Source organism: Lates calcarifer, linkage group LG5, assembly GCF_001640805.2.
Source record: "Lates calcarifer isolate ASB-BC8 linkage group LG5, TLL_Latcal_v3, whole genome shotgun sequence".
NCBI lineage: Eukaryota > Metazoa > Chordata > Actinopteri > Centropomidae > Lates > Lates calcarifer.
The window spans coordinates 11,069,346-11,091,118 of record NC_066837.1 but is presented as its reverse complement, the minus strand read 5'-3'; the positions used below and the strand labels follow the sequence as shown (position 1 = coordinate 11,091,118).

Below are 21,773 nucleotides of genomic sequence, written 5' to 3'. Positions count from 1 at the left end.
ACTTGTTTGGAGTGAGCGCGACCTTAGAATAGGTGGAACATTTGTATTTACAGTCTTGCTCAAGGTTAGAAAAGACACTGGTTTCAGAATTCATTCTTTCATGCAGAAAATGGAGAGAAAAAATGTGCCAGTATTCATCCAGTTTCTGTTGAAATACTGTAAAGACAGGGCAAAATGACAGACTCGGAATAAGAGAAGAAGTGCAAAGACTGGATGCTGACATTGCATTAATTCTAGAGACTCAAACATCATGATTTCCTATGGAGACTGGGTGTGATTTGTTCCCAAACAACACTGCCTGCGAATGATGACACAACAGACACCCTGTCTGAAGTTTGTAGCCACGCAATCTCGGTCCAAACTGAAAAATCTCAACAACTGTTGGGCGATTTATCATGTTTTGCACAGATATTCATGTTCCCAGAGAATAAATTCTACTGATGCTGCAGCAGAACATCATTAGCTCCACTGTTGAGAGGCTCTATGAAGAGTAAAATACTCTGCTGTTGCTTGTTCTGGCCTGGTCCTGCTGATGACCTCCTCTTCCTGTCTGACCACAGAGCTTTCTTTCTTCATCTGTATCTCACTGAGAAGGAAGTTGGGGTGTCTCCATAAAAATGTCTCAGTACTCTGATCTGTTGTTTGTCTGCCTGCTGGAAACTGAGTGTCTGTACTCTGTGTTTGTCCATGCAGCTACAGGCATTGATTCTTCTTGTTGGCAGCTATGTGAAGCTGCATGTAGTTGCTGTTAGTGTCAGTCACTAGTGTTGTTTGTTCTGATGAGTAAAATTCAGAACAACATTGCCATAACTCAGAGAGACTCTATCAGGAGAAACACAGAGGGAACTTTGTAACTTTGGAAGATCTCCATTTAATCAGTTTACTCAGACAGATAAAACCTGACATCAGCCTCAGTTAGACATTCAAATTTTTGACTGTGGATTTCTGATGTTTAGTCATGGTGGGTAGGGATCATTTCACAGCGAGCAAGAAGACATTTCCATAATCCACTGATTTACTCCACATGAGCACCTTGTTACTACTCTCTGCCATTTTAGTTAGATGACTCCATGGTCTGGTTGTTTTGCATTTTTGTGAACTGGCCAACGTTGCCACCTACTGGACTTCTACTTTTTTAAAAACATGTCTAATACTACAAACTTTGTGAGCAGCAGTGTTTCCATCACTTCTGGTGTCACTGTCACTGTTTGACTCACCTCGATGGATTAAAGTTATATTCTTATCCATCTCTTTCACAGGAAAGAGATGACCTGAGCACCATCAAAACAAAGACCTTGAGGCAAAAAATGAACTTTTGTGCTTTACTACCTTCATGTACCATACATACAGTGCACACAGCTGATTCACTGTGGCAGGTTCATAGTATTTTACCTGTAGTTTTTCTGAAATCCTTCCTGTACAAGGGTCATTGAGGGGTAAGGGTCATGTAAGCACAATATCAACTAGAACGTCTTAAAACTAGTCTCTCAGGTCTCCTCTGTAAGACAAGGTTTCAAAATTAGATGATAATGTAGGACCTTCCTTAAAGTAATTGCTCTACTCCTTGAAATTTGTTTTCTTGCTGAGTTAGATGGGAGGACTGATATCATTCTCCTGTCTGTACAGTTCATATGAAGCTACCACCTGCAGCCAGTTAGCTTAGCTTCACAAAGAGACTGGAAACAGGGAAAACACCTAGCCAGGCTGTGACATTCAAACCATGATTTATTGGTATTAAGGGGCTCAAAGTGAGTCAAGAAAACATTCTCCACATTATTACACCACCACCAGCAGCCTGGACTGTTGACACAAGGCAGGACGGGGCCATGGATTCATGCTGTTAAAACTAAATTCTGACCCTACCATCGGCTGCCTCAGCAGAAATCCTGATCCATCAGACCAGGCTACGTGTTTCCTGTCTTCAGCTGTCCAGTTTTGGTGGGCCAGCGTCCTCTGCAGCCTCAGATATCCGTTCTTGACTGACAGGAGTTGTTGTTGCCCGTCAGGTTGAATGTTCTGCTCACCACAGATGACCACACAAAGGGTTGCCATCTGAGTTACCTCTCTGTCAGTTTCAAGCAGTCTGGCCATTCTCCTCTGCTGTGTTTATGTCCATAGAACTGCTGCTCACTGGATATCATTTGCTTTTGGCACCATTGTGATTAAACTCAAGAGACTGTTGAGTGTGAAAATCCGAGGAGATCAGCAGTGTCTCAAACCAGCCTGTCTGACTACAACAATCATGCCACAGTCAAAATCACTGAGATCAATTCTTCCTCATTCTGATGTTTGATATGAACGTTAACTTATGACCTGTATCTGCAGGATTTTATGCACTGCACTGCTGACTGGCTAATTGCATGAATGAACAGGTGTAATCAATCACTCTGTGAGTGTACATCCCCAGTAAATCAGTAACACCATCATGGTTTCTCCCTTCAGCATCAGCTGAATTTATATATACTGGACAGGCTTCAGACACAACATTATGTTGAAGTTTATACAGATGAATCTAAAGATCCAAATACAGGAAGAACAGGATTTTCATTCACCACTCCAGTAACAACAGATCGCTTTGCAGTTTATTCACCAGACATGCAAGCAGTTGCTACAGCTTTACAGTGGGTAGAGCTGTAACATATGTCTATAAATAAAATATTCTGTTCATACTTTTATTATCAATATCTTTAACCTATTCCTTGTAATTGATGCTGTACATTTACATTCTCTGCAGGTTTAATGTATTGTAGTTCTGATAGGAATTAAAAAATAAAACAACTTCCAACAGTGCTGTTCCAATTCTGGACACATGTCCAGATAAAAAAAAAGTAAATAGTTAAACAATGTGCTGGTTTAACTATTTACTTTTTCAGAATAAATAAATCATGACATAATGATGAAAAATTAAACGTCATTTCTTATTATGAGGTAAGTGCCAAGAGAGACTGCAGCACAAAACTGTTGATCAGTCTTTAAGGTTAATTTCAATCTCAGACAAAGCTTCATACCGCTCTGTGAGAAGTTCAAATAAAGACGTCGGTGAGGAAACTTGTTGCACACTCAGCCCAGCAGGGGGCAGACTTCTCTTTTCATTCATACAACTAAGTTTTTCCACATCCTGTTGGGAAAAAAACTTGGTTGTTTAGCTGTCGTGGTTTCCTACCTGTAGATGTAACTTTTTCCTACTCGTTGTAGCACAGCCGCTGTAAGTATGTTTTCCCAGTCAAACCCCGCAGCTTTCAGCGGTCTGTGTTTGCTCGCCGCCCTGTTCCTGGCTGTTTCGGCGGAGAAAGAGTTCGAGAGTCGCCCCGGGATGATACAGGAGATCCGGACAGCCATGGCAGACCTGGCCGGGGAGGGGAGGACCTACCTGGGCAGGCTGGCAGGGGAGCAGACGGTGCTGTCCGTACAGAAGGTCAGAGATGAAAATGATGTTGTTAAACATCTGTGTGGCTCACTGATGAAGGCTAAGCGGCAAATATGGATTTATAAATGTGTTTGTGTTATAAATGCAAGGGAAATAGACCAGTACAAAAAGACGTCTAAACAATTATTAAAGTATCACGCGGCCCACATACTCAGAAATGTAAAATAACCCGTCAGTGCCTGTTACTCACAGGTACAGTTTTGACATAGCTATGAGGTTTGTGCTACAGAGAGTTTACCTCTGTCAGGTTCTGTATTCAGTCAGTGGACAGCAGCATCAAGGGTTACTTCCTGGTTCGAGTCTTTTCAGTTTCACTGTGAGCTCTCCAGTTGTAAAGGCTGAAGCTGTGTTTAATTCATCACTTACTAATACTTCATCGATCTGTTGTGAGCAGCTACAACTGAGATAATTTAATTATTGGGGGTTTAATAATGTTTATTATCGCTGGTGACCGAACATTAAACCGTTTATTAATGTCAAACTAGCATTTCTGACTGCAGGCTGACTTTACAAAGTGTGAAATCCTCAGGTTTTTTAACGGCTTATCAACATTTATATCTGCAGTGTCTCTAAATTGTTTTAAAAAAAAATTAAAACTGGTTTGATATCAAGCAAAACACTGGACTGATATACTAGAATTCACCACTAGGTGTAGCACTTGACTTGAACGGACAATACGTGGAATATGATGAGACTCCGTCCACTAGGTGGCGCTAATGCTAATGCACGCGCACTGGTGACTGCTTCAGTGGCGTTCTTCCAGCTAACGTCACGTGCGTTCGACTTTAGGTGCACTCGAATTGTTCAACTTTACGCGGCGCTGCGTTGCGCTGACTTGACGTGATGCATGCTGGGATTTAAACAATGGCTACCAATCATGGATGTATTAGAAGAGCTACATGAGATAAAATAAGGTGTAATGATACAGTCATGATGCCAGTTAGAAATTTTGACCGACTTTGTTAGCAATATCAGTTTATAACAACGCTCTACATGGGATTTTGTCCATACAAACTGCGTTGTAACATGTCCTCTGATAAAAACTGAACAGTAGGATGTATAATGACTTACTTAATGTGAAACTAATAATACAGAACTACTATAAACAGTAAAATTTGCAGAGTGTTAGCCACTATTGATACGAGTGGCAGCCATCTTGTATGCCCACTGCCTTACCCATGCTCCTGTCTTTAGCTAATCATGAACATACCCCCTCCTCCCCTCTCTCCTCCAGGCTTTCTCTCAGGTTCTGGGTGTAGTTGCTACTAGTTTAGCCAGTGGTCTTAACGTGCTCCTACAATATGTCTCACAGTTCCTGCAGGCTGCTGGAATCCAAGGTAAGCATCATCATATTTTATGCCTCCGAGCCAGCAACAGCCGTGGTCTAAGGCAGTATGTTTTCAGTTTATCCATTCTGTTGTCATGCACATGATATCAGGAACGCCTGGTGGGAATTTCAAATTTGGTGCAAACCTACTGATTAGATTGGGGCCAAAGGTCAAAGTTCAAGGTCAATGCAACATCACAAAAACACGTTTTCTTAAATGTGATAAGATGGCTTTCAAGTTTTGCACAAAAACACTTAATGAACTGATTAGAATTTGGTGGTCAAAGTGAAAGGTCAGTGTTACTGTGACACAAACTAATTCACATATTAATTAACTGCAACTGGACTGATTGGCAGAGGCAGTAAATCTAATTTCTTTCTTTTCCATAATTAGTATCAGTAATAAAAACCTAATTGCAGTATAACTTAACATGTTGTCTTCTTGCCGTCTTTGTTGGTGGTTTCCACAGTTGCCTTCCCCATCAACAGAGTGACTCCAGAGGGGCTGATTTTTGTCGCTCAGTGGGTTCTGGTGGCTCTCATTGGCTACTGGCTCATCTCCCTCACTTTCCGATTGGTTGCCTCCACCCTGAAGCGGGCCCTGTGGCTGCTGAAAGTGGGCGTGGCCTTGGTCTGTTTCGGATTCATCCTGAGCGACCACAGCGTGGGCACAGAAACCATGGCCGTGCGATTGGCTGTCCTGGTGTGTGTGTGTGTCTTATTGGGCGTTGGGACTTCAGGGGGCTCTAACGCAGCCGATAAGACAGCTCACCTGGAGGAGCAGGTGAAGGTCCTGGAGAGGCGGCTGAGAGAAATGGAGAGGTGGAGGAGGACGGAGGAGTGACGGAGCCTTTAATACCCGATGCCATATCCACACATGATGGAACCCTGTAGGGCTTCTTGAATTTCCTTTTTACACTTCAGATATTTTCCGTTTGCACACAGTGTAGTTACTCAGTCATCCTGGAAGCAGTGATCAGCTGGTCTGCATGTCTTCTTGTAAAATACTTCAACACGGACATGGTATCAGTCTTCCTATTTCAACCTCAAAGGGAAAGGACCTTACCATATTTTTCTGAATTATTTCAAAATTTCAAAACAGTTTTCTTTAACTTAACAGTAATAATACCTCCAGGCAGAAGGTGTAGTCTCAGTTTTATTCAGCCTGATACACAGAGGTTAGATTTGATGCAGTGCTTTGGATCCATTCTGAAAAAGACAAACAGTATTAACCTATATTCACCAAGGGCCTGTTCCAGACAGCAGGTTTAACAAACTAACCCTGAGATGGAAGGTGTAGAGCTCTCAGTTACTGATCAGAGTTAGCTCAGTCAGCTGTGAGCATGGTCCCTTAAAGTGCAAGGACTCTAGAGTGAGAGCCACATTCAGTGTTTAAATATATTTATTCAGCTGTAACCAGATGGAAACAAAGTGCTGCTGGCAGCAAGAGCTGAGGTCAAACAGACAAGACAGAGGTTTATTAACAGACCTGTTGTCATCACCTCACAGTCCACACAGAGTAATAATGGCTTCGATGATTTGCAGTTTAAAAAGGGTCAAAGTTAAAACGGGGTGTAAATGTAGTGTAGACCTAGAAATATTCACATACACTTCATTCTGTGATCTGATGACAATAATTGGGATGTTCATTAACTCTGACCAATCACATGGGAAATAATTAATCATCAGTCTGTGTCTCACATCAGAACGCCTTGAAGGAATTTCTTCACATTTCACACAAACATCCACTTGGACTCAAGGATGAACTGATTAGATTTTGGTGATTTTGGTCAAAGGTCAGCTCCACTGTGACCTCACAAAACACATTTTTTGCCATAATTCATGAACTTATCTGCTAACTATGAGAAATTCCACACAGATGTCTAATGGGATAAAATGATGGGGGTGATTTTATATCCAAAAGGTCAAAGGTCAGCTTCACTTATATATCATAATGTTTTCTTATTCAACACCATAAATTCAGGAACAGCAGGAGAGGCTGTGATCAGATACTGAATCAGTGAACCTAATCTTGGATGCTCACCTTTCACCAAAAAATACACATTCCTTAAAGGTCCTCACTATATAATTGATGATTCTGGGCAATCATTGGATGTAAACTGCAACTTAACTGACATACAACCACAAAGCAGTGATTCTAGTTTTACGCTACAGTGATTAAACTAACATTCAACTGGGGTTTTGATCTTCCCCTGCAGACCAAACCTCAAAAAACTGCAAATGCTATAAATGCGCTGTTACAGTCTGTATGACCAAGGAAATGAAAGGTGGTGTCAGCTTCACAGAGTTAAAGTTACCACAGTAACTGAGTCTTAACCTGCTCTCTGGAACACCCACTGCCTCCATCCACAGTGTTTTCACAGAGAGACATTCACTGACTGTTCAATTCATTTCAAATCTGACAAACAAACAAACAAATCTTTAATGTGTGTTTGTGCCTTACGAGCCCATTTACCATTTTGGGTCTGCTGGGATGTACTGTATAACCATAATAATAATGTATCTGTGCCTTTGGATGTAGTTTGTATTCAACATGTTCTGCCACACACACTGTCATTGTGAAACACTTAAAGACCAACACTTTGTATATTTTCTGACATGAATGTGTGCAGCTATAAATGCTGTTGTGATACTCTAATAAAATAAAATGTCATATTTTACAGATGTAAAGATGTGATCCTAATTAGAGAAGATTCGATGTGGAGTATGAGCACAAGTGTAGCGGAGGACATACAAACCTAACACATTTATATTTTAATTTTCTAGATATGTCATAGTTGGGTTAAACATCTACTTCTGTCCTGCGTCTGGAAATATTTTTTATCCACATGATTCTTTGAGAACTTCTGAAATCCTCCTGTAGGTTTAACAGATTCCTCTATTCTCAAACAGCAGCAGTATTATGATGTTCCTGTGACCTTCCTTCACTCTGTAAATGAAACAATACCTCAGTCTCCTCATTAACATACAGAGGGAGGAATGCATTAATCAAAATGAAAAAAAGATGATAAACACATACAGCAGCATGTTTCACTCGCAGGCAGCTGAACGGATTCAGAGCGTGTTCTCTTTCTTTGCACACATCACAGATCGTAGAGGAGAATAAAGTATCTCCAATAAAAACAATATCCTCAGACGTCTATCTGTCATGCAGCAGCAAGTTAAAACAGCAAATCTGTTGATTATTGGAGTTGCAGCTGATATAGCACAGTCAAACTGGTTTTAATTGCTGGAAAAGTGAAGGCAGGAAGTGAGTGTTGACATGCTTCAACAGGCTGTTTGTGTGTAGGTATTGATAGTGAATGAGTGGGAGAGTTGGTACTCTCACTGCATCCGGGGGCATGTAGGTCTAACACAAACATCAGTGGTTCCTGATATAGATCTGTTCAATCATTTTGAGAGGAACTCCAGAATGTCTGTTTATTCATGCAATGTTTTTTTGACATAGTTCAGTTACACATACACATACTGCATGACGACGTATAAAATGAGAAAGCCACTGTCAGAGGTCACTGGTATAAAATCCAGATGTGGATGTGGGATGTGAGAGATCAAAATACCACAGAAATGGGGCCAGTTTGATGATAATGTTTATGTTCATTCAAAATGAAAATAAAAAAAGACACTTCAAGACACATCATGTAAACCAGTTTGTCTCAACATTGCTACATGTCAGGAATTATTTGGTCTTTATGTGAAAATCTACCCAAAGACAAAAAGATGGAGGAGAGAAGAGGCCACAGTCACCTACACACTGAGATTTTTTTAAAAAAGGCACTGACCATATTCAGATCATGTGACTATCTTAGTTAAGGATAGATTGTATGAGGTATGTTCACAGCCCCTTTAGTGGAGCGTGCTGCTCAGTTTAAAGTGAACTGCAGACAGGTGAGAAGTCCAGAAGTGGTTTGTTCCAGTTTAAGATGTGACTCCAAATGTCTACAGACCAAATGCAGGAGAGAAACCGAATCCAGCTGAGCTAACACAATAACCTACAGGCAGATCTGTAACATCTGGTCTCTGTACCCTGTGGAGATGACAGTATCAAGGCTTAATGTATTTACACATCTCAATAAACAAAATGAAAGACTAAAACAAAGTAAAGACAACCAAACTCTGGCAGAGATGTTCTTTAGTTCTTTAGCTCAGTGAACGCCTCTTAGTGGTTTTAATGTGGCATCTGAAAAAGGTAAGAAAGTTGCACAGCTGAAAAAGGTGCTGGTATGGTGGCACTTGGTCTGTATCATTTATCATTTGTCATCATTGTACCACAAAGCTACATTTTCTCGACTGTGACACAGGTATCAAAGGCTGTGGGTGGACGATGAGTGATGTTTTTTTTTTTTTTTTTTTTTTGCTGTGATAGTAAGAAGGCATGACATTTTAGCTGTTAACATTTAAAGGCCAGACTTCACACCAGAGCCAGTTCATTTTGATAGAACTACAGTCTCACTATCAGAGAATTTGAGAGTTTGTAGTGCATTCAGTTCACTAATATACAAATTTATACCTTCGACCAATGCAAACTGTCTTGACTGTATTGAGGCAAACCATCTAAAAATGAGGTAGCTATTGTTTTAGCAGTTTTCTATCACACAGCTCAGATTGGGCTCAGGTCAACCGAGCTTCAGCCGACTGGTTCTGGCCGAGGCTAAATTACATTAGAAAACAAGCATACAGCCCAGACCCAGGACAGTGTAGTGATGATACAGCACTGGATCGATGGTGTTGACTGTTCTTCTGGTACTGCAACAGCCACTGTCTGGTGAGTTCAGGCCCTTGAGGTGTGTTCAGACTGAATATGAAGGCAACTGTACAGATGGCATTTTACACAAAGTAGATGCAAAGACCAAGGACAGACCAATATTCACATGTATCACAAAGCTGTATGACTCCACCACTTCACAGGGTGCTAAATAATAACCAGAGCTGCTGTTAAGTCTGAAATCACTTTGTTGTTAACTATCTTCAACTATCTGTCTAGGTCTACACACAGACTGAAAAACACTCCCTGGTCATATGTGAGACAAACACGTCCTCTGTGTTTAGTCTGAAAACACCTCAGGGCTCTTTCTTTGCAAATGAAACATCTCCTCATCTAGGGCATCTGTTAGCTGTGACTACTGAGTGGTTTTCAGTCTTTCCTCTCTGTTGCTCCTAGACTGACTTTGGAGTATCTCAGGTGAAATAGAAATAGAAAAAGAATCACAGAAAAAGACATAAAGAGGACTGAAACTTGTTAAATCAGTTGTTAATATTACATTTCTATTCTACATGCTAATACCAGGAAAACACTGTCTTTCTTTGTCTCCTCACCTCTGGAAATTTGATCTCCAAGTAACTGACTCCTACACAGTAAGACACCACAGCAGATTTTATACCACAGATAACTTCTCATTTAGCCGAATAAACCATTATCTTTATCTGATCGAGGCAAGGAGGCAAAGAGCAGAATCTAACATCCAAAGGCTATCCTTTGTTTCCACTGTCGCCATTTTGTGTCCCTGATCTGAACGCATAGACAGAGGAATGCAAAATGGTGCCAGAGAAAGTTGACATCAGGAGGAGGGAGGAGGCTGCAGGAGTCAGCGTCCCTACAGGAAGTTGGTGGAGCTGTCTTTTCCGTCGATCTTGAACTGGTAGGGAGCATCAGAGGAGCTGAGAGTGTTGGTGGAGGAGGGAGGCACAGGAGCCACAGGAGAGGATGCAGCTGGGGAGGGGGGGGGGTAAAACTCATGTTGAGTTTGTTTCCACATCAGTACCTCTGACCAGGTTAGCATTTTCTGTTTTCTGATTTTTCACATGGGTCGTGTTGAGTCCAACTGACAACTGTCATGACACACATGGTTCAGTTCCTCCATGCAGATTTAACTGTGATCAGTGATCATATGACCACAGAGACAGGACAGATTTACTGTCTGTCAGTGACAGTTACCTCAGCTCTCTTACTACATCATTACCTCTTAGTCCACACTGACTGTGAGCAGGGCTTTATTCAGGGCAAAATGTTAACTGAGCTCCAGAAACATCAGTAGAGCAGGTTTATTTATTTACAGATGTACTTCTTTACTTTTTCCCAGTAAAATCTGACTTTTAGACATGTCATTCCCTGTACCCCTGAATTTTTAATGCATGTGAATCACAGTGTGATCTCCAAACAGCAAATCCACTTTAGTTTGTATTTTTACCATAATATTATGCAAGTCCCTCACAGTGAGCTCTTCAAATTAATGAAGCACAGACATTGTTTTATCATCACTGATGCTGAGAATGTTGCATTGATTATGCTTTGAAATCAACTGATCCAATGGAATAAAATCTGTTTGTGGGTGTTATGACCCTGGGCTGATACAACTCCAGGGAGAAACTCCATCATTTCATTCAGTAACAGTTTTGAAACACCACAGTATTTGGTGGTAAGTGAACTCATTTCACACCCTGTCCTCTGTAATGTGTGTGGTGACTGTACCTGTGGTGCCGCACTCAGCAAGGGGTCAGCAGGTGAGGACGCCATGTTCTCCATCTTCACTTCTTCTTTGACAGGTTCACTGGCTGCTTCTGGAGGAGCGGAGCTGTACATGACTGGAGCTGGAGCATAGCCCTACACACACAGACACAGACACAGACACACACACACGTTTGTTTTGGGGAAATTACAAAGACTTGCATTGATTTCCTGGAGACAGCTTTCTGTTGAGGATGGAAGAACAAAGAAACATTTTATGTGAACTGACTTCACCATCATATTTTTCTTGATCATTTATCATGCAGCATCAGAGCCTGTACATGAAGAGACAGAAAACACAGACAGCCTCAATCCACAAAAGGTCAAAGGTCAGAAAGGTAGCATCACCCTGGTTCCCTCCACAAAAACCAATGCGATTTTTCCATTGGTTTTTGGATTATTATAGAAAATAAACTGTGACCAACTCAAGTTTCTTTACAGGTCTAGTTCATCAGATAATCTTCACAGATGAACACCGACTGTTCTGCTGTTTGAAGGTTTAGCTCTGACCTCTACTACAAAAGCCTTTTTTCTTAGAAAGTTAGTGATAGTTTGAAAGAGCGTGAGTATAAACTCGACGAAGCTGTAAAGGTGGACTGGTGAGTAAATCAGTTCATGTTAACATCCCTGACAACCTCTGTAGTCTCATTTAGACACTCGTTAACAACCACCTTTTTTAAGACACGTATACGGACACGGATATGTTGTAGAATAAAAAGTGAAAATGTCTTGAGCTTCTGTTAAAACCACAGACCTTATTTCAGACATTTAACCAAAAACCCACTGACTGTGGGACGAGGGAACCGGTAGCGCTAACATGCTAACATATTTCTGGGTTATAGGACTCATTCCTGCAGCTCTCTGTTCCTCTCAGAAATTCCTCTCATACCATTGGAGCGACAGGTCCGGGGGGGTACTGGCCCGGGGGTGGATTGTTCCACTGTGGAGGCTGCCCAGGGGGGATCATGGCTGGACCAGCAGGAGGGTAGGCAGGGTTGTAGGGTGGGTAAGCTGGGATAATACCCTGCAAAGGGAAACAAATAAATAAAATGCAAAAGCTCTGTCCTGGGCAGGTTGTCTTGATCAAGTTCATCCAAATTAAAGAAAGCTGGCAGGTAGTGTGATACTCACTGGGGAGGGTGGGGGACCAGTCCACTGTCCTGGGCCGGCGGTCGGAGGGGGAGGATGGACTGTAGGACCCTATACAGAGACACATACAAATACCGATGTGTACCTGACTCACATCACCACCACATAACACAAATTCAATAATTTTCTATTTATAAAATCCAGGAAATTCTTTGATAAGCATTCTGATCATGTAAATAGATATTTACTCTGTAGTTACACTGCTCTGTAATAAATGTAATGTCTTATGTACCATGTTAGGGTTAGGGCTGGGGTAATAAACCTGCAAACACAGAAAAACATTCTTTAATTTAGTACATAGCAAAGACATTAATACAGACACTCATCCATCAGACAGTGGATTATGACGTACTGTCAGATATATGAAGACAAACAGATAAAAATGACAAGTGTAATCTCACCGCTCCAGGTTGTCCCGGACCACTGTAGGGAGGAGAAGGTCCAACAGGACCAGTGGAAGGAAGAGTCTGCACAAAGACACAGATAATTATTCATTGTTTTAGGCTGCAGCCTTGAAGGAGCTGGAACCCATAATTATTCATGTGGACAGTGACAGATCTAAACTCTTGTGTATACCTTTTTAAAATATGCATTGACTCACTTTCACTGAGTTGGGGTTTTCAATCAACATCAGCCCTGATCATAACAACCAAATATTCATTATTTTTTAGGATTTTAAAAGTCTGTTTCTTTACAAATGTCACTGATGTTTTTATGGAAAAAAACTAAAAAATGAATTATTTTCTTTACTACTAAAAGCCAAGGGGAATTGTTTTTTTTTTTTTTTTTTTTTTTTGGTTTTTTTTATTGTATTATTGTATTCTGGGATATATCAATGATTCAGATTCATTATCATTTTTTGTGTAGTGTCAGATTTAATAACAAAATCACACTGTGGTCCTTAGAGGACAAAAATGTCCCATCACACAAAGTGAAATAAAAATATTAAACATTAATATTATTTTTAAGTTTCACAGTGTAGAGTGATGATAATAAGAAGGTGGAGCTGACAAGTAAATACTGGTTGGGGGAGCAGCTTATAAAACATTTGGAGATGTCCTTGTTTGTACCTGTAGTGTTGCAGCAGTGTTGGCTTTCTTCTTGAAAATCTTCTTCCGACAGCAGCAGCAAATCCCAGCTGGGATGCCCAGGAGAAGGAGCAGAGCCATGAGAGGGTTTCCTCCTGTGTACTCATGGTGGTCTGCAGTGGAGGAGGTGGAGAGAGGGCAGGTTGTTAGCCTTGGTGGTCCAAAGGAAATGAGGGTATTACTTTACATTATATTTTATTACTAGCACTGGTCTGGGAACGCCCATCTTTAGTTTCCTTGCTGCCCTTACAGAAAAGGCTTCTAAAAGCCCCTCAGCCATCCTTAGACAAATCCCAAACCCACTAGCCCATTAGCCTTTGGAAGCTTGTTCTGTACTTCTACGTCTCTTTAGCAGACCTGCAGACATTATTGTAGACAAGGAAGACCACTCTGTGGGAGCTGATGATCCACAACAGAAGAGAGTAAATGAAGACCCACCTGTCAGGTCCATCCTAGTTACAGACACCACCCTGTCTCTGCGGTTTCTCAGGATGTAATGTCCCTGATCACTGAAATTCACATTCCTGATCTCAATGTTCATGGAGTGGGTCTGGACCCGATCCCAGTAATCCACAAGGTCCTGGGACATCCGAGCACCATCACGCACCTGAGGGAGACAGACAAGTCCTGTTGGAGCATCACTCAGGATCTCCAGCTGCAGTTCATGTAAATCACAGGGACTCTCTGATCAGCTTTCAAGGCCGTACACATAGGACCTGTAGTCCCAACTGTACGATACATGTCTCAGATTGAGAGCTGCTCAGAGACTGGAAAACATTTCACCAAGTTTGGAATATTTCTGCTTGAAAAGGCTCTGCATACTTTTCAACTGTGTGTAAAAGCTCCAGTGTTGGTGTGATGGTGGTGGTTAAGGTTTGTGTTAATGGGACAGAAATGTTTAAAGATATGACATCACTTCCTATGTAAGCATCACAAATATATTCATAATTTGTGGTTGTGGGATGACATAGGTGATACATGCAAAGTTTCACGCAGATCGCACTTACAGCCTCAGAGTAGTTTGGAAAAATAATTTTAGTGTGTTTCAGTATTTTGCGCCCAAAGCGTAGTGTCAACTGGTGCAAACTGTACAGAGCCTGAGAGCGCCACTACTGGACTGAGTTTGTCAATGGGAGGGATTGTGCAGCATTTCCTATTTTGACTGAAACCTACAGGAAGTTGTTCCTTTGTAACTTGTGAATTTTTTTTTTTGGGAATTTCCAAAATTCTTTTACTTTTGATTGTAAGACTCCTTATATATTGTGTGTCATGTTCCATGTATATCAGACAAACAGCCTAGGCAGAGCTTGAAACAGTAGGTTTCTGTGGTGCTGGGAGCCACACTGCTTTACATGTGTGGCCCCCAGCCCCCTCAGGCCTGGACCCCTGACAAAGGAATTCACAAGGGGTCCATAAAACACACCCAGCTGCAAAACTGTAAAAAGTCATTTGTGTTTTATTATAATCATTATTATTATAACACACTTCACTATTATCTTTGACACTCACCACTGCACTTTGTTTCTTCAGAGATGAAGAAATAAAATCCACTTCCTACAGACAATATTTCCCTTCAACTCTTCTATTAGATCTATTACACAAATACATAAATACTTACATTTATAATATTCCAGTACAGGGCACAGAAGTTTAACCACCTATTTCTCCACCTTTAATACCCCCCCACCCCCCATCTATTCATCCATCAGTCCATCCATCCATCTCACCAGTGTAACGTTGGCAGCCTCTCCAGAGAAGGAGAGGCTAGCATCAGCCAGGTCAATGCCCTCCAGTGAGATGTAAAGACTCTCTCCTGCTACACACTTCACATAGTTATGTCTGGCTGTAACAGAGAGGGAAATAAAGAGAGGGAAGATACACATACAACTCGCAATGGTGGAGCATTTGCAGCCATTAGTTTCTTGACATGTCTGTAGCTCTTTTCGCCAAGTGGGAGAGACCGTCTCTGTCAGGGATAACAGGTGGGAGACTGATGTGAACAGTTTTCCCACTCAACTGCTTGAAATTATGGTTTAAATAATACACACTTAGTAATTTATACACTTAAGGTACATACATACTTTTATAATCCTTTATGAAACTGTAATAAGTAAAACTGCTTGCAACCTAGCTTTCTGTAACTGTGCCCTCACATGTTTTCAACTCAGTATAATATTTGTAGCTACCTGACTGACTAATTATTATTATGGATCACTCTAGGGGGCTCTCAGAATGAGATGTAGCACACTCTGAAATAAGCTTAACGCGTAAATGTAATTATTCTTTGAGTGATAATATTTTGAGTAAAGGAAAGCAATGAACAGAGACAAAGAAAGATGAGAGAGACAGAGAAAGTTTGACAGGAAAAACCTCACTGACTGAACAGATTTTAGCTTCACAGCTCGGGTTTAATGGATGTCTGAGTAAGAGAAAATCCTTTTGGAATAAGGGATATCTGAGATTATATGGTTGTCAGCAGGTTGTCTGATATTTGAGAAGGCATGAAAGAGCCTGATTAACACAAATTATACCCTGTGTTGTTTCACTTAGGAAAGAATAAAGGATCAGTACAAACAAATTAGAAAAAACAGATTTTCTCACTGACCTCTGGTTGAATTTAACTATGCAGAAAGTTCAACACATTCTTCCACTTACATAAGAAAAGTTAGATTCACAGGCAATTAAACACACCCTCGTTTAAAGTAGCACACCCTGAGCTTTTACTGATACAACCTTTCTATAACCCTTTGATAACTCACGTGTGACGGCCACTTTGAAAGTGGAGATCTCTTTATTCCAGAAGTCTCTCTGGATGTACGTCCCCTGGTCCTCATAAGTCACCTGACAAAATCATACAGATCACATAAATACACTGTGAGGATCTCTGACCACACTATGACCAGGTGTTTTTCTTTTCGACAGCTGAAGGAAAACTAACATCACTGATTGGAGTTTGGACAGAAGAACAAAACAAAAGCCTTCGGTTACCTTGTCGATGTACCAGCGTCGGTCACTACCTGTGCCAGACACTCGGCCTTTGCTCATCCTGTAGAGGACAGATCAACAGCCACACTGAAATACATCAACAACACTGGAAACAACTCACAGCTTCCCTCCTGTGGCTGTCCATAACCAGAGCATGAGGTGTCCTTGGCTGTTTCTAACCTGAGTCTGCCTTTCTCCCAGTACAGGAAGGTCTTGCTGGGATCATCTGCTGGGGTGAACTCCAGCTTCTCCGCATTCTTGGACAGAAAGATCTTCAGCTGGCGACCATGGGCCAAACGCTCATGGTCATGGACAGTGTAGGACTCTGAGACAAAGGCAGGAGGAAGGAGACAATAAGGTTCAGTTTCTTTCGAGTGTGGTTCTACATGCACATGGGTCTTCCTCAGTGAAACTACAAAGATGCAAATGCTTTAAAAGCTGCTGCTGCCAACAAACGTGGGATGGAATTACCTCCCTTCGTTTGGTAAAGGAAGCTCCGGTGTTTTCTTCGCTATAGGACATAGGATCGGAAGCACTGAAGTTCCTTTCTTAGCATTTAAAGGATTCAACCAGCTCTTTTAATGGCTGCCACTGAGATACTTTCACTTAGTTTTTTGGCAAATAAGACTTTTTCGACCACAGCTCATACTCGGTCCGTTTCCTGGAGAAGTGACACTAAGGGGTGAGACTTGAGAAAAGGCTTTGAGTCTGCGAGTACCTTGTAGCAGAGCTGATCTTGTCATGGTAAAATGAAGTTTTTGTAGCTGGGCTGGGTTTTAAAGATGATAGCCATTGAGGCCTGTAGGAATTCTAGATTTTACTATTTTGCAGGTTTGAAATCGGTTTGCAGCTGTTAACATTATTAATGCTCACTGGATCTGTAAAGGTGTAAAACTGGGCAGAAATTCAAGCGACACATTTTCATTGCTCCTCACATTTCTTCTTCCTTTACTGACTCTTCTATGAGTGTCTCCCATTATGTTACTTTATTTATTTGCATGTTTTGTTTGATCGTAGAGTGAGGAGAACGTCTTTGAGAATAAGTGCTTCACTCAGTTCACATTCCACGAGACACAACGTTGAAGGTGCATGAAGCAACAACAACAAGTGGAATAAATGAGATGATACTCACCCACACTGAAGGCAGCAGCCAGCAAGATCACTACACTCCACATCATCTGCAGACAGAACACACCAGAGAGGTCATTAGGGAATAAATACACAATACATGGCCAGTTAGCTTGTTGGTTAGAGCATGGTGCTAATGACGCCAAGGTCAAGGGTTCGATCCCTGTACGGAACAAAAAACACCTTTAGTAATTTTCCCCACTGTGGGACTAATAAAGAATTATCTGTATTATCACTGTAGAAAGATGACCTCCTTCTTTTTCTCCTCTTTTAGGAAGAGATTGTTGTCTTTGCACCACATGAACAGCTGGTTCACCTCGTTTTGGTCTCATCGTTATGAGACCCACCACAGTTGCGTCGTCCGCATACTTAAGGCTGTGGTTGGTGCTGAAACTTGGTAAACGGTCATGGGTTAGTGAGGTGGAGAGCAGGGGACTCAGCACACACCCTGTGTTTAGTGTGACAGTACTGGATGTGTTGTTGTCGATCCAAACTGCCTGTGGTCTCTCGGTCAGGAGGGCCGGCAGATGTTAAAAGTGTCTGTGAGGACATCCTTCAGCTCCTCTGCACAGACTTTCGTCACTGTTGTCTGGACCAGTGGTTTTGTGGGTGTTGATCCTGAATGATCAGTTATAGTGTTTTCTGGTCTGAACAAGTCTCAACTGTCTCTTTATGAGTAATATGAATATGATAATATTTCTGACATACACTGTAAAACAATCTTTTGCTCTGGCTTTGTATCAGTCAAACTTCACTGCAGGTACCTTGCTCAACAGAGCAGCAGCAGGTTATGGGAACAGTATTTTTTACCATGACTGGTGATCAAATATGTGGTCATGCAGCTTCCCACAGCTCCCACTCACAAAGCAGTGGTATGTAACCCTGGTTTCCATTGTCTGTGTGCTAATCATCTCCCATTACTGCGATCTCCACTCAGAATTCTTCCCTCTTTCATGTGTGTGTGTGTGTGTGTGTGTGAACTCTGTCGGCTGCTGCAGGCTGGTGCCAGGACAGGAAACTATTCGCCTCTGAAGACTGATATGGAATCTGCTGTGCACATTTAGGGGAAAAACAAGAGTTTTTGTTGGGTGTATGCTCACAGAAACATGTTTCATAAGTTGTTTGCATACAGTGAACTCTGTGTTTAGGCACGTTCAGGTCACATCAGACAGAGGCTAACCTGGGTACAGAGGATGTATGTAGAAGAAACAGATTCAGTTAAAGAGCTTAAAACGGTCATGTTGTCATTACAAAGTGGGAAATGTCCAGGGTCTGTTTGGCCTTTTTCTCCTTCTCAGTGAGATGTTTGGTGAATCTTTGAAAAACTCAGGCATCTATTTCTGTAATTTTAAATTAAATTAAATTTTTATTTTAATATTAATACAGACCGTCTGCACAATCAAACAGTCTATCAGCGTCCTCCAACAAGCTATGGATGCGTGATCTGGACCTCACTTCAAATCTGCCACCAGTACAACCATTTCACTCCCACTCCACCCATCCATCACCTCTAAGTAGGTTACTCTAAGTTCTTCATCTGTGTGTGCTATTTATATCAGTAAATATTAGCAGTAAAAACAGCATCAATAGTTATAAAACAGTTAATTGGAATGTTAGCAATTCCTGTTCCCTCGTCCCACAGTCACTGGGTTTTTGGTTAAATGTCTGAAATAAGGTCTCTGGTTTTAACACAAGCTCCAGACATTTTCACGTTTCATTCCACGACATAAAATCTGTGAGTAAATGTTAAACGCTAACATGAAAACCGATATACTCACCAGTCCACCTCCACAGCCTCGTTGTGTTTATACTCCCGCTCTTTCAAACTGTCACTAACAAACCCTGTCGGTTAGTTGAACTACCTTTTGTGCTAGGTTCCTCCTTAGACCTCTGCCAGCAGATATCTCAGTATTTCACTGGAAACCCGCCCTCTTCAAAGCTAAGTATTAAAACCATGCCAACAGGGATTCAATTTTACATGTGATGACAAGATCTGGTGTACCTGAGCCTTCTTAGGAATCATGCCATTACACTTAGCTGTTCCTCAATAGCTGTGAAAAGGTGTTGGTGTCAAGGTTAGGGCAACTGTGAATATACAACCAAATCTCTCTCCTTTGAGCATAAACATAATCTCACTATATTTAATAATAAATAATAATAATAATATATTTTATTTATTAGCGCCTTTCTGGCCACTCAAGGACACTGTGCAATAAGCAATCTTCGAAGAGCACAAAACTCAGTCCACTTTGCTGCCTAATTCTGCAGGAAGTCCATGTTCATTAGACAGAATATTATCTTAGCAGCCAAGGGGAATAGCCATGCAACGACTGGTGACCAAACCAACACATAGAAGATCCTCACATCAGAATAATCAGACTCTGATTTTGTGCAGATTTTGGGTACTGGGGGGAAAGGAGACTGGCCTTTTCTGTCAGTCCAGTCATGGTGGCTGTGGGCTCTTGGTCTGCACCTGTCTGCACTTCAGCTGTTCTGACGGCTAACTTTCTATTCTGAGGGAGCGCTGGATCTAAATTTAGCAGAACTGCACCAGAGGTATTCGTCAAGTAATGTTGTTCTGTGTTGAATAGTTCATGGCTGCAACAATTAACTGAATAGTCAATCAGTCAATCTACATATAAGGAATTAAACTAATTTAATGACAACAATTTTGATTGCTGAATAGTAGTTTCTGTCATTTTTTCAGCAAAAAAATTCAGAATATTTACTATTCCTGTCTTCTTCTGTAAAGTGAATATCTTTGGATTGTCGACTGTTAATCTGACAAAACACAATTTAAAGATGTCACCTGAGAAATTAGAATGAGTATTCTTCACTATTTTCTGGCATGTTATAGATCAAATGAGTAATAAAAAAAACTGTCTCCAGATTAATCGATCATGAAAATAACCATAACACTCTGATATAATGATATAATTCAATTCTAAGCTCAAATGATCACTGTTTAAAGTCTAAGTAAATTCCATTTTCAGTTAATGTGCAGTGTTTCACTTCTATATTTCCATGTCAGTAAATATTTGATGACTCAACAACCTGACACATGCAACATTATACAAAGTATTACTGGGGTGTAGTTTAACGTGTAGGATGTTGAACCATATGGAAGGAGATGAATCACAGACAGAACCAGCAGAAAAGGTTTGGACGTATGTAATAACATGTTATCTAACTGGTTACAGTCCTGGACTCTCCCTGCATCACTGTCTGAGAGGTTAAAGATTTTATATTTAATGACCATAAAACTTTAAACAGGAGATGATGTGGAGATATGTGCAGTCCCTGTGTTATGTGTAGGTCTTCCGAAAGCACTTGAACGCCTCACAGGCCCCAGCCCTGACGGGGGTGGGTGGTGTCCCTTCAGGAAAACAAAAGGGGAAAAAAAAGAACAGGGGCAGAGGGCGGAACGGCCTCTTGTTTCATGCAGCTTCAGTCCTGTACCCGTAATGTGACGGTTTTACGTGCGCACAGATTACAAAAAAGTGTGTCAAGTGTGTGTGTGTGTGTGTGTGTGTGTGTGTGTGTCATCCCTCCATTAACAAAACCCAGCAGATCCTCCCACTAAGCGCGCTCATGTTGGGAGGAGAAAACAGGCATCAGGGTGGTAGAAGGCGGCTCCTCCGTGCCCACATCAGGCTCAACATCCAGCGGCAGGTTACAGTGTTTCTGTTCCTGAGGCAGGGAACCGGCTTCATCTCCTCAGTCCCGCCACATGTGCAATAAACCCCAGCGCTCAGACACTTGTCTGAATCAATCCCAGCAGTTTCTTACTGTGCAGACGTTTGAGAACAAGATGTGCCTTTGATCCGCACCCAGCCCGTTTCATAACCCAGCATCGCACACCCCGCTGAAGCCTGCACCCCGAGACACTTACCTTGTGTGGAAACGGTCCGTCTGTAGACAGCTCGGAACACAGTCGCAGGTTTGTATGTCTGAGACACTGCTGCGTCCACACGGACCTCCCAGACCGAGATGAGGAGGGCGGAGGAGCGGCCGGAGGTGCTGCCTTCAGGATACTGTCGGAAATATCCAAAAAGTCACACTGGGAAACACGAGGATGTGATGTGATGTGATGTAGACACCTAAAGACAAGATCGCCTTCACAGCACCTTCGTTTCTCTGTAT

At 41.6% G+C, this 21,773-nt stretch overlaps 2 protein-coding genes across 2 annotated transcripts; one reads left to right on the top strand and one right to left on the bottom strand.

The window, feature by feature from the left end:
• Positions 1-3,078: 3,078 nt before the first annotated feature.
• tmem109 (transmembrane protein 109) lies at positions 3,079-7,435 on the top strand. The gene is made up of 3 exons (XM_018660907.2): positions 3,079-3,415; positions 4,662-4,764; positions 5,225-7,435. Exons 1-3 carry the CDS (start codon positions 3,212-3,214, stop codon positions 5,596-5,598), a joined length of 681 nt encoding a protein of 226 aa, XP_018516423.1. The 5' UTR covers positions 3,079-3,211; the 3' UTR covers positions 5,599-7,435.
• Positions 7,436-10,369: 2,934 nt separating this feature from the next.
• On the bottom strand, positions 10,370-21,771 carry wu:fc21g02 (uncharacterized). The gene is made up of 15 exons (XM_051070268.1): positions 21,523-21,771; positions 17,635-17,680; positions 16,683-16,827; positions 16,506-16,563; positions 16,277-16,358; positions 15,245-15,360; positions 13,956-14,124; positions 13,500-13,630; positions 12,831-12,896; positions 12,662-12,691; positions 12,412-12,480; positions 12,170-12,304; positions 11,245-11,376; positions 10,538-10,604; positions 10,370-10,485 (listed from the first exon to the last, which is right to left on the bottom strand). Exons 2-15 carry the CDS (start codon positions 17,678-17,680, stop codon positions 10,370-10,372), a joined length of 1,362 nt encoding a protein of 453 aa, XP_050926225.1. The 5' UTR covers positions 21,523-21,771.
• Positions 21,772-21,773: the final 2 nt, after the last annotated feature.

Bases quoted from the DNA above. Each gene is read 5' to 3' on its own strand.
- tmem109 (XM_018660907.2), top strand. From the start codon at position 3,212: ATGTTTTCCCAGTCAAACCCCGCAGCTTTCAGCGGTCTGTGTTTGCTC. The intron at 3,416-4,661 runs GTCAGAGATGAA...TCTCTCCTCCAG, and splicing joins CGGTGCTGTCCGTACAGAAG to GCTTTCTCTCAGGTTCTGGG. The intron at 4,765-5,224 runs GTAAGCATCATC...TGGTTTCCACAG, and splicing joins GCAGGCTGCTGGAATCCAAG to TTGCCTTCCCCATCAACAGA.
- wu:fc21g02 (XM_051070268.1), bottom strand. From the start codon at position 17,680: ATGATGTGGAGTGTAGTGATCTTGCTGGCTGCTGCCTTCAGTGTGG. The intron at 16,828-17,634 runs GTGAGTATCATC...CCTTTGTCTCAG, and splicing joins GGCTGCTGCCTTCAGTGTGG to AGTCCTACACTGTCCATGAC. The intron at 12,481-12,661 runs GTACATAAGACA...GTCTCTGTATAG, and splicing joins CCAGCCCTAACCCTAACATG to GGTCCTACAGTCCATCCTCC.